General features: G+C 35.0%; 2 protein-coding genes across 5 annotated transcripts; one reads left to right on the forward strand and one right to left on the reverse strand.

The window, feature by feature from the left end:
• Positions 1–33: 33 nt before the first annotated feature.
• On the reverse strand, positions 34–4,983 carry LOC135693621 (neuronal acetylcholine receptor subunit alpha-9). The gene is made up of 4 exons (XM_089111035.1): positions 4,751–4,983; positions 3,917–4,026; positions 2,831–3,102; positions 34–1,889 (listed from the first exon to the last, which is right to left on the reverse strand). The coding sequence occupies exons 1-4, from the start codon at positions 4,799–4,801 to the stop codon at positions 676–678; spliced, it is 1,647 nt and encodes a 548-aa protein (XP_088967161.1). The 5' UTR covers positions 4,802–4,983; the 3' UTR covers positions 34–675.
• Positions 4,984–5,879: 896 nt separating this feature from the next.
• On the forward strand, positions 5,880–18,719 carry LOC135693221 (uncharacterized). 4 transcript variants are annotated; one of them, XM_065211631.2, is made up of 10 exons: positions 5,880–6,008; positions 6,233–6,291; positions 11,442–11,573; positions 12,008–12,130; positions 13,336–13,461; positions 14,134–14,256; positions 15,174–15,296; positions 15,782–15,904; positions 16,952–17,078; positions 18,444–18,719. In XM_065211631.2, coding segments are annotated over exons 1-10 (951 nt in total). In that variant the 5' UTR covers positions 5,880–5,994; the 3' UTR covers positions 18,445–18,719. The 4 variants fall into 4 exon arrangements, with proteins under 4 accessions (XP_065067703.2, XP_065067704.2, XP_065067705.2 ...); XM_065211632.2 differs by lacking the exons at positions 5,880–6,008; positions 6,233–6,291 and adding an exon at positions 9,298–9,454 and having other exon boundaries at positions 18,444–18,716; XM_065211633.2 differs by lacking the exons at positions 5,880–6,008; positions 6,233–6,291 and adding an exon at positions 9,535–10,094 and having other exon boundaries at positions 18,444–18,717.
• Positions 18,720–18,918: the final 199 nt, after the last annotated feature.

Raw genomic sequence — 18,918 nt, forward strand, 5'->3', positions numbered from 1 at the left:
GATGACTTCACCTGGAGATCTCTGTTCAGTGCTTCAACGCTCTGGTGTCATTTCGTTTTAGTTTTGAAGCTTCATGGAGACCCATATAGCCTTTTTCTATTAATAGAAGCAATAGTCCACGTGCTATGCTTGTCCAAGTCAATCTCTTCTGGACCTACTTCATACCAGTTTCCCACCTCTAACAACGCAAATCATATCTTTATTTAGATCGACAAGAGGATCTCGTAAGAGTTTTCTTTGCAAGGAATTCGCTATTTTAAACATACAGCATGACAATTTATCACAGATTCTGGTTGTTTGCTCGTGATTTTTCGATGTTTCACGCGAAATGTAGCCATATTTGCAATAAACGTCGTGAGTTGGCAGCAGGCATGACATATGTCGTTTCAGAAAAGTTGCGAAATTCCCTTCATGAATGTTTAAACGCGCAGCAAAGTTTCTATGATAACTTCACCGGCATCTTTTGTCTTCTTTTTAAACTCTCGTCGTATCCTACTTTTTGCAAAGTATCACCGCGATTCATCACGAATCACCTCGAATCACCTTGAATCACCTCGAATCAATGCTATTAAAGAGCCCATAAAAATCTATATGCTTCAAATATTTTTAACAACGAACCGCACTATTTTTTCAGCACCATTCGATTTCAATACGAGTTCATGCTTAACCTCATTTCTACCTACTGAAACGAGGTGCTCTGCAAAATATAAGAACCAGCAAGCAAGATGAAGTGATTATGAACAAAATCAAGAAGAAACGATCCAAAACTCTGGCAGCCTTTACCCAGTCTCTTTTACGTTCTGCAAGAATCTCTTCCCTCTTTTTCTTTTCCTGCTTTTTGTAGATTGCGGTGCCTTGAGCGCGTAGACTGTCGCCGAGAAGCATGAAAGCAGAGCTGTTTATAGCCTTTCCGATTGCGAAATGAGTTTCGCCACTTCTAGATAATCGCTTGCGAATACTGGGGTTTGTTTGGGAGATCCTGCTTGCTGTAGACATTTTTTTCTTGGCCTTCGTAGGTTCTGTATTGATTTCAAGGCAGGACGTGCTTTCATGTATGAGACTGTTAAGTTCGTCTTCGGAAGCATTGCTAAACTTAGCTGATATTCTCTTCATGTTTGCACCTCTGAAAGACCGCTCATCATTTGTCGTCGTTTGTTTCTTACTGAAGTTGGCCTGAATAACCTCTTCCTCCTTTCCTAGCAAAATTTGTTGTTCGCAATCTGTTACGGTGATAAGTATATCGTCATTTATAGCTGACAGCTTGCTTTCGATGCTGTTTTCTCTTGGAATTATGACATCGGTTGTTAAAATGTCCGGCTGGTATGGTGTCTTTAAATTGTCATTTTGGTCTTGATTTGGTGCTTGGAAGGGGTTTTTCTTGTCTGATAACGGTACGATTGCTCGTTCAGTTTGATCGTCATGAGCATCAACTGGATCTGCTTCTTTTTCAAACCTTTTGCTTGCACAGAACAAAACTGGATACATCCATTTCAAGAGAATCAATCTGACCAGCCAAGGCATTTCCCTGTTGCTTCTATGATAGAAGTTCAATATAACGGTTGTCACAACGAGAGAGAATGCTGTTTGGAATATCGTCGCTAAATAATATTGGGCCAGAAATGGGAAATCAAATCTTGGCATTAGCTGACTTGTCATTTCTTGGAAAACCGTCACTGCAAGCAGCACTGTTATGCTGAGGCCGATTCTTTCTCCAGATTCTGGTGGCAGAATAAAACCAAGATACACCAGTGACGACAACAAGGCACATGGAATGATCAGTGTTAGCTCATAGCTTATTGCATGTCTTCTCACGCTGACAGTTAGAGTCATATCAACGAACGGGTTGGCACAGCACTGGTACTTCTTTGCGTTTCGCTTTGCTGTCAAGCCTAGGAGTTTAACAATAGATTATCATCGTGCAATTATTTTTTCAAAGGTGGTAATGAAAATAACGATAAAAGCTTTCTCACGATTGGGGACAAGAAATCAGAGGTACAGATTTTCAGAGTAGTTGCAATCAAAAGAGTCTACAAATAAATTAATTTCCATCTCTTATCAAATAATTCAAAAAATATGCAGTTTTTGTTTTCGTCGTTTCTCTTTTCCACAACCATCTTATACAAGCTCTCCCCACTGCTTCTGCTTGGCCTGGCAATTAACCCCGTCCCCTAAAGGTGTCTTTGATTGCCATTGTTTGAATGTCTACTTTTTGGCCCAAAAGAACTCTTCTTTCGGTGATTAATGGTAGTGAAGAAACAGATGAATAAATGTATACCAATATTTCCTGATATTCTAATACTGATATCAGCTTAATTTTTGCAACCGACATTATATTTTCTACACCTTTTCTCGCTCATCTTTTGTATAAGAACCAGTTAACACTGTTAAAGCTCGGTGTTCTAACCTTTTGAAGAATTTTAGGCTCGGGTGTTCTTAATGTTGTTATTATGTCTAAATTGATTTTTAAATGACCTAATTTGATTCGAAAACTTAGGCCTATTTCGATCCACAACTGGGTATATATATTTCTTAGCGTAGAGTTTTCGATCTATGTTCTGACGTTTTAAACTCTGAAGAGTGTCAGACGAAAAGCTTTAGTTTACTAAATTTTTGCTTTTTTCAAAGCCATTTACAAGTTTTGTATCACCAAAAGATTGTTTGCAAATTGATTTTTCTACAATTGCATATTATAAACTGTTTCTCAGACCACCAACAAACAGTTTTGCATGACATTTTTAGTTGTAAGGGTGACTAACTCACGAAATCTACTTTGCTTGTTTCTTTAAATGATGTAGAAGTGCCCGAATAATTTGCATGTAGGAATACCCACCTAACAACTCCCATTCACCATGCTTAATGTAGTAATCATTTGCCGAGGTGGAATTGGGAGGGTCTTCGATGTCAATCATCGATGCGTCGTGAGCCCACGATCCAAATTTCAATTTACATACTTGGTCATCAAAAGGGAAAAAGCGCACATCCATGGGGCAGATGCTACGAAATATCGCAGGATTGAGCCAAGAGTTCTTGCCATCATAGTTAACTTGGACTTTGTGTTTGTAAGTTTCAAGGCCACCACTGAATTCACCATTTTCGTCAATGCTAGAAAAAGAATGCTTTAACTGAAGTAACAATTGAATATTGCATTGACTTTTGTTGACCTAAATTAACATTTCAAGATTTTAATTAAATTTCCGAAATAGCTTTGATCAAATCCTCCACTACTGGGCTTGTACGTTTTTGTTACCAGGTTAAGTTCTAACTGACTAAGATTGCAACTCTTTCTATTGGTCCAATTTTTGAACGGCATGTATTGTGGCCAATCAGCTTAAAGACTCATTGCTAACAATGAGCCTTTGCGAGGGTGGCAAATAATCCAGGCGACAATCCAAACAATGGCAGTAAACTTCTACTGATTAACCATAATTGATTTCAGACTGTCTGAAAATGCATTATGGGATGCTTGCGTAGCGCAATGGCTCATTGTTAGCAATGAGTCTTTAACATTAGTTGACATATGTCAGAGGGGTGTCAGAGCCAAAAATATTTTTCAAAACTTTTAAATGATATACAATTTACAATGTTGTTGACTTTTTGCTAGAATTTTTTTGCTAGAATTTGAATAGATTTTTTGAAGTTCATTGCAGGGGAATCAAAAGTTCAACTGCTAAGCTATCAAATACCGAGAAAAATCTATTTGTGCAGTCGATTATCATTCAAACCATCCGCTTACGAATGCATCTCAATTCTACAAAGTGCTATACTACTGCAGCTTCTTAAACCACTTTTTCCTTCTGTTGAAAATGTCGGTCGTATTTTTTCTACGGTTACAGAGCCTTTTAAATGACGAGTTTTAAAAGAATATTTGTTGGGCATGCTGAAGGAAACGAACAGAGCTGGCATTTTAGTCGCTTACCTGTTATAAAGAACAATGTCTGGAACCCATACTTTGGCTGGATTGACAAATAGTGTTGTCACATTCCCGTACTCCTTTGGATCCCAACGCAGTAATGGATTTGTCCAGTACTTAAAGCGAGAGACATATTTAAACATACCTTTTATGTCTTATCTATATAACAAAACATGCTTCGTTTGGGTGACTTGTTAAACGTTGTAGTCTTTGAAGTAACTTAAAAAGCTTAAAATTACAAAAGAGCAAGGCATTTACGTGTGAAATTCATTAATCTTAGTGGACGTTTTGCCTAATCTAATTCTGGGGTTGCTTAGAATAAATAACTCCATATAACTCGAAATAGAATTAGCAGTGTGTATATTTTAGTTCATCAAACACTGCGTGCCCACTATAGAAATAAACGTAGATATGGATTGAAATCGGAAAGTAAGGTAAGAGGGGATGCTAGGCTACTATTGCTTCGAACTATCATTTTTTCTGAACGCAAAATATTCTTTTGAACAGACTATGTTCCTCTGTCTGCGTAATATCATGTCTTTCGTCCTTGAACTTAAGTCCAGATCTAACTAAAAGCCATAAGACTCCTTTTCGCCATTATCCAATATTTATTTACACCCCGAATGAACAATCCACCACCTCCTAGAGCATTGATTAAATGTTTTTCTTTGAGGGTCTACAGTCATACCCATCCGATAGGAATAAATTGGACACCATGCAATCTTTGGCGGACATATAAAACAACATTGTTTGAAAGGAGAAGGGTCTGCAATCGAAGTCTGTATCAGAAGTCTATAAAACCATTAAGAAAACGTTTATCTGATTATTCCTTATACTCACCTGATTCACCCAAACATACAATTTGACAAACTGGTCTCTTTCATTCTGCATATAGAGAACACAGGCAATTTACGAACATTTTTTGAAGTTGATGGAGCTGGGGTTGCAAGACTGGTGCAATGAATATTCAATGATTTATAACGTTATACAGATCAGGGCAAAGATTTGCAGGGCAGGGGCGATTTTCGTGTTACGATAGGAAAATCAACGACGTTTTTTTCTTTTCTATAACCTCTAAACTTTTGTTTTTGCATATACATGAACAAACCTGAGAAAAAAATAGAGGAGCCGAAAGAGATAAAAACAGCGTTAGAACATTCCCAGCCTCAAAAAAAAGAGATAAAAAGAATGTTTTTAAACTTTTCTTTTATTGAAGAAAAAAGAGCAGATTTTATCGGCTTATAAACTTTGTATATTTTATCGCTAAAAATGTCATGCAAAACTATTATTTAGTGGTCTTGGTAACAATTTTTTAGCCACAATGTTTAAAAAGCATGTCGTTCTAGAAAAACCAATCTTCTAATGAGAATAGAATTAAAAAAGCCGAGGCAAGTTCTTATAAAAAGAATGTGCCTACGTTTCTCAGCAGACTTTGAGTTTCTTATAATACTATTTATGAAATATCGAGCAAGGCTCTCTTTGTTTACTTCGAAGAATAATTCGAAATTGCCTCTAACAGCATACTCACGATTTCCAAAATGCGAATCAGTTGAACATCTAACGTCACTTTAACTACTTTGGTAGAAAAGACTGGATCTGAAGGGTGTATGTCTGTCTCATATCCTTTAATGATCGCGTTGTATATTCGCAGTTCATCGTTCTTTCGATTTCGATTGTTCAACATTGTTGCTAGAACGAAATGAGGATTATCTTTCAAACCAAAAGCATCAAGCACGGCTTTTAATGAGAATGCAGTTTCTGATGCCTATTCTAGTTAAAAATCGTAACCCCTGAGATCACAATCTTTGGCTGGATCATCGATTTTATGTTCCTTTAATTTTAGTTTTATTACAAGGTTTTGGATTTGATGATTAGTTTAACTTTTTGCTTCAGTATTTTGACGCATGTCCAGTGTAAGTCTAAAATTACGGCAGCAAATCTAAAATGGCGGACAGACAAGGCCGCAGATAAGTGAACAGGATTCTCTTCTCCTTACAGCTGATTCAAAAGACTTTCGGGCCAGAAAAAGCTAATTCGTCTTCTGAACAAGACGAAGGATTTTTTTACAGAACGATGAAGATTAAATGACATTTAAATGGTTTGTATATACTATTTAAAATTTTTGCAACTAGATCTCATTCTTCCTTTGCTCCAAAAATGTCTACTGAATGAACAGAAAATATACACTACAGAGCTCTAGTCTAGACTCTTCATTCTTTAATTAGATATGCTGACAGCCTATGCCAAATGTCATCGTCCTACTTTGTCAAAGCAGATATGTAACAAGTTTTTGACTTACCCTTGCTTTTGTTCTTTTCTAAGGACGATCCCCAAATCTCTTGAAGAAATGCAAAGACCAAAGACAGGCGTAGCCACTGAAGGTAATAGATAAAAAATTTATACAGTTTTCTTACTCAAAACAAAGTTCTACAGAAAGCATTCTGTGATGTAAAAAATGCGATTGACAATTTTCCCTTTATTAGATATAACAAAATGCGTCAAGGAATTGATAGAAAGTTATTATTTTGAATTATACATTGCCAAAATGAACAACAAAAAATAACAATGATTATATAACAAGGAATCTATTTAGAAGAAAGTTTTATCTGTTTAAGATTCCCTTGCTCATTCTTCTGTCAAACAATTGTAAAACAAAATTGGCAAAAATATGGTTCAAATAGCCGAGTACTTTTTGTCTTGCTGAATTGTTTTGTCTGCTGAAGTTGTGTTCACCGAATATTTTGTCCTTTGAAGCACGTATCCCAAAAATGCCATTGCATTACTTGAAGCCGTGGAAGGCGTCTGTTGAACTAGAAATATTGACTTTTGTGTGGATGTTTCCAAGATCTTCATTTTATGCTATTTTAAAGCTCAAACTCAAAGTAGACATGTTAGGACAATATTATTTGTCCGTTATGGTCGATTTACATTGAAAGTAAATGAATCTTCTTTAATTAAATTATTCAACGTGCTCATGCTTTGAATTATAAGTCATGTCAACCTATATTTTTCAATAGACAGTTAAAATTAGGGGAAAAACTACACTAACGCACAAAAGTTACAAGAAAGAAATATATTAAAGAATTTTAATGGAAATTTCCACCAAAAATACACTTTTATATTTATAAGAAGCTGGTTTATAAGAAAGCGAATAGTCAGGATATTTCTATCATTGAAACGCAATTTTGATGAGTTGGATTGCAGTAATTTTGCGGCAAATAACAGCAGTTTGAGGGTGCTGTTAGCTCAATGAAATATTGTGCCCACTCTTGTTAGATTTACCTTCCCTTTCAGTTAGAAGTTAAACGAGGTAAAAAAACAGTTACGAGAAATTAACTTTAACAGATAATCAGAATAACCGTTTTCTAGATGTTTTCAAACTCCTTAAATTTCCGTTTTCGAGCAAATGAAATAAAAAGTACAACTTCTTGAGCATGGCGTCTTGTTTTTCATCTTCCAAGCTTTCTACCTATAAATCAAAATAAGTGCAAAAATAGACCTTACCATTTCAAAGCACTTTGCAGACAAAATCATATCCCTGCCCTTTACTGCTTTCTGTTAATCCTATAATTATTTTATCTAGAAACTAGTTTGATTGTGCCATGTCTAATCAACGTACAATCTAAAAATGTGAGAAATATTCTCCAAAGGCTTGTCAAAATTCAGCGGGATGTAGCGAGATATATAGAAAATATATTCGGCAGGGCAGAAGTGCCAACACCATAATTGTTTTAAGGTATCATTTCCACACCAACGTTTGAAGAGGACTGTTTACTTACTTTAGTTTTTCGCACACACCTGTCTTTAAACCTATTCAACTACATTTTGTTAAACAAAGTATTCAGCAAGTGATGAAATAAATGTTTTTGTTGTCAAATATTGTAAATGAAAAAGAGTTTACTATCTAAAATTTCTCCCACTTTGTAGAAATACCAGGCTACGTACACAGTTGCGGATTTAAAGGGGGCAACTAGGGAGCATTTGCCCCTCCCTCACCGAGTTGAAGCAAGTCTAGCGTCCCTATTTGGAAATGTTTTGGCACAATTATTGTGAACATTTCCTTTAGAACGTGAATAGAGAGCTTTCTGTCAGTATTTAGGGTCTTACATTGGTGTATACAGCGTACTCTCGCCACCAATTTCTGAAAATTTTTCAGCGCCCCAACTACCAACTGCCCCTCCTTCAGATTTGTCCTGGATACGCCCCTGTACGTACAGATAAATGTCCCTTCTAATGGAAAAGTGAAAGTTTGTCACAAGCCATGAAAGTAAAGGCATTCCAAAATTGTCAATGCAGATACAAGATGCAAAGGTCAAAAGGCTACGTTCTCACAATACCGAGATTTTGTTTGTTGTTACAAACATAACCAATATGCTAAAGTTGTCCACCCTTCGACACAAAATATATGAAAAAATAGAGCCTTGATTAAAATGCTCGAGACTTTCTGGGGCCTCTTAGTATACACGCTTTTTTATAAGAACGACCTTTAATAGAAACATCAGGCTGAGATTTGCCCACAAAAGGAAAAACATAAGAAACAAGGCAGGCTGAGATTCAACAAAACTCAAGAAATATAATACCAGCAAAATTAGAAATTAAAGAATAGCAGCAGAATAATAGAGAGCGATAATTAAAATAGCATTGAAACAAAGATTAAAAAACTTTTTAAAATAAAGTCTATACAACACCACCGATATCAGTTTAAGGTAGGAAAAATATGAAAGACACGTGAGCTGAAATTATGCAAAAAATAAGAACCGCCAGGCTGAACTGAAACTGTAGCTGCAGTAAGTGTTCTTATAAAAAAGCGTGTACCCTTAGTTATCTCTTGAACAAATTATCATCTTCGTATCTTTTTTGCAAACAAAAACGTGATAAAACTTTTGAGAATACCAGACCCAAGAATATCACATTTTATCAAACAATTCTATAACGCAACCCAACCTCTCCCAGATTATTTAGATGGAGATTTCTGGTTTCCTATACAAGACTACTGCGTGTAGCCCTTTCTTTGGTGGTAGGACTAAAGGGTAAAAAAGTTTCCCGAGTCCTATCGAATTGGGGGGTGGGGTGGGGGCTGGGGAGGAAAAGTTGCCCCCGGAACTTCCGCCACTACTCTACTTGTCAAAAGGTTTGAGGTATCCAAAATCCCGAAACTTGTTCAATTATTTAAGGTCTTTAAACCTTTGTTAAAAATCAAAATTGTGTTATGAAAACCTCGCACCTATTTGCATGAGTGATTGCGAGCAATTCATTTGCAATCAAATTATATACTGAAGTTGAAAACGAATGGTTGTGGTAAAAACTCGTTAATGAATTAAAAAGGATTCTTGTTCGGGCATGTGCAAGGAGCTGTCTTTTCATTCTTTGAATGACTTATGAGCACAAACATGGAAAGCCCCTCATCGTTATGTCGCAAAAACATTATCACCTGACAAAATCAATGGGACATCCTAGATCCGACTAGATTACCTGGTCACTTTGTGAGAGTTGTCAGAACCGAACTGTTCACGAGGTAGAAAGACGCTTCTCTTGCAGAAAAGGGTTTGTTCAATATTATCAAGTATTTCAACTGATGATACAAGCCAAGTATAAACGTGTTATGTGTATTGATCAATGTCCTTTTTGTCATGTTTATAATATTCTTCAGCAGCTTCTTTTAAAGCTGAGTCTGAAACTGTTCCCGTGCCCTTCTTACGAAACTTTTGATATTTGATACATTCAATACCTGAGAATATAATGATATGGAGTGGTTTCCGGAAAATTTTGAATTTTTTTGCATGCATAGAACATTACACACTTTTTTATAAGAATAAAGTCTATTATAAGATTTTTGAGGCCCAAAATCGTTAAGATTTGAAAATAATTCAAGACAAACACCATGCTAAGTTTCGTCAAGACTTAAATTTTTTATTTATCTTGTTTTCTCACAAAACAACTATGGCTTTCACGCTATATATATAAATAGATGTTTTGAAATATCTCATTCGTTCTGTGAGTAATTAACTCTACAGTATGATTCAGTGACTTGACTTTGTATTTTAATGCCACATTCAATTTTCTGTTCTGTTATTTTTCAAGTTTATGATGAAGCAACGCATCAAAAAGATTTGAACTTTTTTCTTTGACCTTAAGGCGAATTTACACCTTGTGTTGGGCAAGAATAATTTAAGAACTATCTTAGGTACAAAATCGAATTTTTTTAAAAAATATTGATGCTCGGGTCATGCATGTAGCAAGTAGTTTTGTCACTAATATACTGGAGAAACTGGTAGTGAATTTTTTTTATGGATATTTCATTTTGCTGATATTTCTTTCAATGAATTTTTTCAACACGAAAATAAAGCATTTATGTGTTTCCTAAACTTGAACCCTAAAGTCTTGTAGCAAGAGCAAGCTGGCCAGTAAAATGAATGAAACTGCAAAACGATAAGGTCTGCTAGGTGCTGTCAACACGATCCCTTCCTTCATGCTGGAAATAGCAACGCTTCATCGGTGTCGGCAACAGGTCACCCACGCAAACAAACACGTCAAACGATCAAGAAAAAATAAGGTTTTCTTGTTTTATTTTGATATGATGAAATAGAGGATCAATTTGAGCAATAACGTAATATGAAGTTTTCAATTTAAAAACCATTGGCCTTGTCTGTTCACATAAAATATACTTTTTGAAAATTTGGTATTCCTATCAGTTAGACACTTTTATTGTAAAGAATATAGTCTTCAGGCTCAAAATCGCTGAAATTAAAGAATGAATAAAGAATTTGAGTTTTTAAAAAGCAAATCAAATGGGAGTTGCACGCTATATGTTTTGAAGTACACGATGAAATGCGACTCAGTTAAACCTTGTGTCGCTTAAGAATAATTTAATAATAATCTTAGGCTCGAAATCCTAAAAATTGAAAAGTATTTAGGCTCAGCAAAAGATTAGGTATTCTCATAAAAATGTGCGTATTGCTTGTTTCACTGCATAAGCGTTGGAAGTAAGTGGAGGGGGTGTGTGTTGCTGTACTTCCATCAAATATCAAGCGATGCCACTTATAACAAAGTATTGCATGGGAACCATTAAATCGCACTTCTCCAAACCAGCCCTTGAGCAAACCCTGGAGAATTTGAAGTTCGCCATGACACTGTTTCAATAATTGGCAGTAAACTCATTAATCCTATCTCGAATGTTATTGTAACTTTCCTAGGGGGAGGGGGTCTTCTTACGACAACTGAATACTCGATGCTCGTGGGCAAAACTGCCATAGACCACTTTTTCTTTAATGTCCAAATCTCCAAAACAACCCCAAACATTTCATGTGCCCGTTCCGTCATCCACATACAGTTAAGAAATTTCTAGGAAGGTACTTGGAGTTTCAATAAGTGTCACATTCTTCTTTGTTAGCTTTTCCAGTTCCCTTCCGATTAGTTTATTAGAGCATAGTCAATAGAAATACGCGTATTTCTATTGACTATGATTAGAGATATTCTATAACATATCAAGAATCTTTATAACATAACGTATCCATTCTTAATTTGATTCTAGATACACCTATCAAAATGGATGCTTCTTTGTCAAGTATGATTCTTGCAATCATGTTAGCTGGAATCATTGGATCAAGTCATTCTATGTTGCCCAGCACTAAAAATATTTTTGCCAGACCCGAAAAGATCAAAGGTATTGTTTTTTTCTGAAGAATTGCACGATACTACTAACTAGTATCCAAATTTACCCAGGAAACTTTTAAAGGTCCCTTCAGGCATTCATTCTTTATCTATTCATCACTGATAATCGTGACAAGATAGCTTTTCGTAATTTGACCAATTTGTTTCGACAACCATCCTGGTTAAAGAGAGAGAAACGACATCAGGCCTTTTGAGACGTAAATGGTGGCTATTTCTTTCTTGGAAGTTGGTCCAGATAAAAATGCCTGAATTTCGGAAAGATAAATGTTGTACCTTTAATTGTCAAGGACCTTAGCAGCCTGCGAGAGAAAGAAAAACTTATGTTCGTGTTAATGCACAGTGATTTCACATGAAATAAAATTTCACTTACAATTCTTTTTTTGTTTTGATATCAAGCAGTCAGAGTGACATATCCTCGTCTTTTAGAACCACTATCGATCAACAAGTGCAAGGATTCAAGTGAAAACTGTCCTGCTTGGGCTAAGCTAGAAGAATGCAAAAGGAATCCCAGCTGGATGCTGATAAACTGCTGCATTTCATGCAAATATGGTAAGCGTTGCTAGAAATTCCTACAGTGCTGAAAAACTAAAATGTTCAGCATTAATTCTTATAAGAAAAAGAGGCAAAGGTCATAAAGAAAAACCCATCTAACTTGAGCTACCTTTTCGTATAAAGGTATAACACACTTCCTACTTTAAGAAGCGGCCGAGAATTTCAGACTTTTGTGAGTCGGTAATTGTGAGCTAATTATCAGCAGGGACGTCATTTTTTAAAGTTATTGAAAGGGTGCAAGTTTTTAAAGTTTTCACCTACTAAATAAAATGCATTTTTCTCTATGAAAATAAATATCTTCGTTAGCCACAGACAAGATGGAAAAGGATGAGGCTGTAGTTGTTGCAAACAGTAGGTAGATGTTTCCTCTAAAAAAAAATTTTTGCAGCATTTCAATCAGAGGTTTTTGTTGCTGTTCAACCTCTAATTCTTCCTCTTCTATTCTTACCCGGTATTAATCAAAGATTGCTTCCAAGATGGTCTTAATCCCTGTGCCCTTCAATACCCATCAAAATTTTCCATTTCATAACAATCCTGACTGTTTTACATTTCTCCCTCTGATCACATGACCAGGACCGTGTCTCTCCTTCCTCCAAAATCGAAACTTTGCAACTGCTCTAAATTTCTTTAATGTAACATCTTCATATATGTTCGACTAACTGAATCTTCCTTTTTTTTCACTACCCAACATTGGGATCATATTTCACTCCTGACACTTCCCTTCACTTAGATTATGCTACCATAACCTTCTATCAATGTTTGGAAATCATTAAGCCAATCTGATTATGTTTGATTGCAGAATCAGGATGACAAAAGCAACTCAGTTATTTTATCAGCCCTGTGAGACAAAGATTTGCACTGCTAAGGGTACTGGCGACTGGCGAGCTGAGACACCTCAGAATTCATCATTAGTTACTACCCTGATAACTGTTATTATGTAATTTAGAGATAAATGTTTTAAATGAAATAATACTCAAGTATGCAGCCAGGTTTTACTTTGAAACACGTGCACTATTTATCGAAAAATTCTCAACCTTTCGATGAATCTTCTTTGCTGCTACTCTACACAGCCCCTCTCCTACTTTAAGGTTGTTCAACGTTTTAAAGGTTGCTACGAAATCTATTAAAGATGTAAATTGGCATTTATTGTATTAATACGCAACAAAATATAGCCAGAAATATTACATATTGTTTTATTTTAGTTTGTAGCCCTTCTGCGAACAATTGCACAGATAATCATAGGTATTGTGGCACTTGGGCACAAAATGGAGAGTGCCAAAAGAGCAAGTCTTGGATGCTAGAAAACTGCTGCAGATCTTGTAAAGCAGGTATTACTAATTTAAAAGATAGCAATGAAACTCTGACTTGCACTCATTCTGCTCTATGTGCTAGGAAGAATGGGTTGAATCAATTACCAATTAAAGCTAAGTTTATCACTAAACGTAAATTTCTTTGCAAAACCCCCAAGCTATTCTTGCTTGAAGAGTCCATTTCTGAAAAGGAACTATGGACAATGTTTTTGTTATTCAGACATTGATGCTAAAAATACCTTTACTCTATTCTTACTGTAAAGGACAGGCCAAAGTGTTACAGTCTGATGTTCAAATGACAAGCACCTTTCCGTGTCTGTAAACTTGACCAGATTTTAGATTTAGCTAACAAATGCTAAAATGACAGTGGAGAGACAAAAACAGTACGCTTAGTGCCTAAAATGTATTGCAGTTATTATGAATGAAATTATAAATCCTGTTAAAAGGCTTACTTATCACAACCATATCACAATTCACAGGGGCATCAATTAATGGGGCTACTGGGCTTTGACCCCTGGTTTTTCTGTATTGTAACACTTTTATAAGCAAAACTGTTTTTCTCCATGGTCCCCACAGCTTTTTTTAGAGGCTCAGCTCCTGTGCGATACAGAGTTGTGATAAGTTACAATGAAAAACATGATTGATAATTGATTCTGTCATAAAAAATGAGATTTATGATTTTATTGGCAGTTTGGAGACAAGCTTGGAATTGCTCCGACAGCAATCAACAGTGCAGTGAATGGGCCAGACAAGGTGAATGCAAGAAGAATCCAAGATGGATGCTCACAAACTGTTGTGAATCCTGCAAAAATGGTAATGCCATTGATAGCTATTAAAATTGAAAGAAAAAATTTAGACAATTTTCAAGCAAAATTTCATTGGAATCATCAACATAATTTTGATTGAATTTTTGCTTTGAGGATTAATTTAGTTTGATATCTAATTGTTTAAAGTCAAAGTTTTGAACATACGGAGAAACATTCCAAGCAAGGCAGTTTATCTGGATAGAAAGAAATATCACCTGAGTAGAATTTAAAGACATAGCATTTATGTGCTTTTCGTTTGCCAAAAAAGTGTTTTTTGCTGTACAGCAAATAAAGTTGCAGTTAGGAATTGCCTGGGGCTTGATCAGAACAATAAAGTATTTTTAAGACATATAAAACTGGATAGGTTTTTAAGGAAAACATTTCTCTATGAATGAATTTGCTTCTTTGTCACTGACTTTCAAAAATTGTTTTGCAGTGTAACTTTTACTTAAATAAGCATTTCAAGTTAGCAAAATTTGCAATGATTACCTTAAAAAAAATTACTCACAAATCAATTGGTATCTGTCATTTTTAGAATCTGTCGTTTCTAGACTACTTGGTTCAACCTCAAACTTTCTAGAATAAGAATTTTAATTCATTTAAAGGAACCAAACTTTGGGTGTCTAAGTTTTCCTAGACAAACAAGAAAACAAGTTAATTTGCTTAAACATTTGAAAATAGCAAGCTTATGGCACGTAATGTTATTATATCTTTGCTGATAAGAATGTTTCTGCTTGCATTGTACCTCTTATTTATACAATATTTTTTAGCTCCAGTCCGGCATTGCAATTCTGTATTTTCATTAGCAATTTCTTCATCTGGTTTCTAAGGCTGTTAAAATCGTTTTATCTGCTTACGTTATGCTGCAGCTAGTCTTATCAATTGAACAAATCTTATCATAATCTCTGTTTTAATAAATCATAGCATCAAAGATTCGCAGGACTTGTGCAGATACCAATGCTAATTGCAAAGAATGGGCAAAACGGGGAGAGTGTAAAGTAAATGCCCAATGGATGCTGCCAAATTGTTGCATATCTTGCAAAAAAGGTATCATATTGGCTATTTTTCAATATCAATGGCATTTTGAACTAGAATTGGGCTTCAATTACCATACATAACTGGAGCAAATTTTTGCAAAAAAATCAATTGTCAATTATACAACTATATACAAATTAAGTCTGGGTGTGGCTACACTAAGCAATAGTGCACCTATACCCACCTTTAAGCTTTTGCATCTATTTCCTGGGCCATATTCTGAATTTTATAGTTGTGTTTACACCTCGATATTTAAACTTACATTAAGTATGTGTTTTGATATGCCTGTTGAATTAAATTTTGCTTTTTGGGAATTTTATTGCCAATTTGCAAATAATCTGTATCTTGAAAAGACACCCATTTTCGAATGTTTTTTATTGTGAGATTGTGAATATTGTAAAAGGTTTCTAATCTTGACCTTTAAAAGTAAAAGAAGGAAGTTTGAGCACTGAATGTCGCAAAAATAAACTAGGTTACACATCAGAATGTTTTTGTAGAATGGAAGAAAACCAACTACTGCTATGATGCAAACAAATACTGTGGGGCGTGGGCCCAAAGTGGAGAGTGTAGGAACAATCGAGAATGGATGTTGCATAACTGCTGTCAATCTTGCAAGAAAGGTTCGTCTAACATAACATTATCAATTATTTGATACAAGGGCCGAGATAGCGGGGGTTGGGGAGTTGTTAAGGGTCTTGAGATTTGAGAACCTCTATATTCAATATAATGGCGGTAAACATTGCCCTCCCTCAATTCGAAAACTATCTAGGCCTTGATTTGATACCAGATTCCTGTACAGAGTAAGTTGAACTTTGGGCCCTGGATTTAATGTAAATAGTGTCACTACTTTTAAGAAAAAAGATTTTCGTCAGTATCCTTTAAAATTGTTGAACCCAAAAAAATCAACACCCTCCCCATCGACCCCTTCCCCGTTACATTTAAAATACGACCCCTCCCCATCTTTAGGACTATAAATAAGAAACTAGATAATACAGAAATAGCAAGTTTTCGCATATGATCAGTTAGTAAATGAGAACTATGCGCAACGATAGATTAGTTTAGGCAGAGTACACCCGTTGTTATGAGAAACAGCAAGTTTTTGCCGAGACTCGGTGCTGAAATTTTTTGGATGATAAGACGCTCGAATGTTTTGAACTTTGTTCATATTTCAAAGTTTATTTTTCTACAATTGCATTCTATAAATTTTATTCAAGGCATTTAGATAACACTTTTGACTGAAATTTTTAGACACATGCTAAAGCTACAACTCATTGAATCTTCTCTTTTTATTAAATTGGAAGTAAATTTTCCAAAACAGATTGTTTTTTTAATATCTGTCATTTAAGATGTTTAATATTGTCTAATTTTTCCTACGTTTTTTCGGTAACTTGAACCTCGGTTTCTTGTTAAATGTGTTCTTATAAAAAGAGTTAAAACAGGAAGTGTATCGAAGATTGATATGGTAACAATAATTTTGTGCATACTTTGGTTAAACTCTTAACTGCACCATATTCATCATTAAATATGAGTATCTGTATTTTGGTGCTTAATCTCTTTCATGGTAAATATGATAAATCTATTTAAGCTTCGATTAGTCTAGACCAAAAATTGAATTCTAAGCTTCATCTTTTGCTATCAGTAGATTCTAATTTAAATTTATTTTCAAGCTGGGAGTCAAATGCAACGTTGCACTGATAAACATAAATATTGTCATCACTGGGCAAAATGGGGCAAATGCAGAAAAAGTCACGCATGGATGAAAATTCAATGCTGCAAATCTTGTAAAACTGCATGGTAGGTTCCTTTTAACGTAGATTGATTTTATGTGTATTTTCTCATTTACTGTTGTGATTAACAAAGGTTACAAGCAAAAGTTTTTTAGACTTATAAAGATTCATAATTCACAAACCCAAAGGCAAAGGAAAGTTCTTGAACCTTAAGTGCAAAAAAATAGCTTTAAATTTTGTTTGCCTGAGCCATGGTTTAGAAGCATCCTTCCCTGCCAGGAAATGCCCGTTCCACACTTTAAACACAACATTCAGTAAAGACCTACTTTGTAATTTAGCCTAAATGAGGGGTGCTTTTGACAGAGGTGTTCTTAAACAAACAAACCTAGAGGCAGTGGCGTAACAGATGCATATCATGGTTCAAGGTACTCCCAAGGCTCCTTAGTGTCAGAGGCCCAACAAGACCCTCAAACAATTTGATAAAGCATTTTATAATGAAACGAATGAAGTTGAAATTCTTGAAAGTAGCTCTCGACAAAAAGATAAACTTTATAAATTTAAAACTTTGTTGAAATGGAGGTCTAATTATCATCTCATTATGTATTGCTGTTTTCTGCGTTGTTGAAAGATTTAAGGACCTCATGAAATCTTTTTTCATTTGCCCAATTAAACAAAAGTCGTTTCTTATATATAAAAGGAGCTATTGCCATCAATCACGATTGTATAGAAAAGTATTAAACTGTTATCTAAGACTTGGTGGCTCTGTAGTATTCTTCTCTAATATCTTATTCTTGTTTATCTCTTTTTTATATAGGCATCTTTTACTTTTCTCATTACAATCCGTATTGCTTTTCATGTTACGCATTGTTTTTGGTTTCCTTTTGGACCTTGTTACAGTGCACTTAAAAAGAATATATCGTAATATTAGGGATATTGAGAGATAGCAAATGCGTCGTATGAATACATTAGATTCCTTGATTTTGTTAACGCTTAGGTTTTGACTCAAAACAACTCGTCAGCGTCCTATCAAAATTACTATATCGAAAACTCGTTCAGATAATTAAGTAGTGAGTAGGTTACATCACAATCATTATTCAAAATGATATCTTGTTGGTACAAAATATAAAAAATGGATTTGAAAGAATTAAACATTGATGACAAATGATAATGAAAACAAAATTTTAAGCTAAAAAATATATATGCCCACTTGCCTGACGAAATAAGCCACTCAGAAAACGCAAGCCTGTGATTGTTAAAGAAACAATTTAGGTTACCTATTGAAAATATTATCAATGGAGCCTAAGCCCAAACCAGCCTTGAAACCAAAAAGTTTCAGACTAAAGAATTCAGTATCTTTTAAAATGTTTGCTTTTTCAAGCCATTTTTAAATTGAAGCAAGTAACTTGCGTGAAAATGCCCCTTTTTATTCTAGATTTGATTTGACGGGGAACATCTTTTCAAGAACTCTTTGTTTTGGCTTTTTATTGTAATAATTTGATCTGTGTCATGTGAAATTCTCTTTTTGCATCATAGACCTTGAGTATTTCTTATAAGAAATTTTGTACCATGAATAAGGCATGCGAATAGAGAAAAAAATATCGTCTTGTTTTTAACTTCATTTATCATATAAGAATGCATATCTTAACTCTTCATTTATCAATAGCTGTATACAACTGTTTGAAACTATTTGCGCTAATTAATCTAATTTTAGTACGAAAATGTGATTAGATGTAGTCAATCATTTTCTTTTTCCTGATTGAGTCTTTCTGTGAAGCTTCTTGAATGAACCTGTGAATTGAACTGAAAGCCAACATTGGATTCTCGGCTTTACGAGTGTAAATTGCCCTCAAAGTTTGTTTACATATTATGAGAGCTCAGATGTCACAAAAATGGTTCTTTCCAGCTAC

This window comes from Rhopilema esculentum, chromosome 11, assembly GCF_057945365.1.
Source record: "Rhopilema esculentum isolate cy_ngs chromosome 11, ASM5794536v1, whole genome shotgun sequence".
In the NCBI taxonomy this organism is placed as follows: domain Eukaryota; kingdom Metazoa; phylum Cnidaria; class Scyphozoa; order Rhizostomeae; family Rhizostomatidae; genus Rhopilema; species Rhopilema esculentum.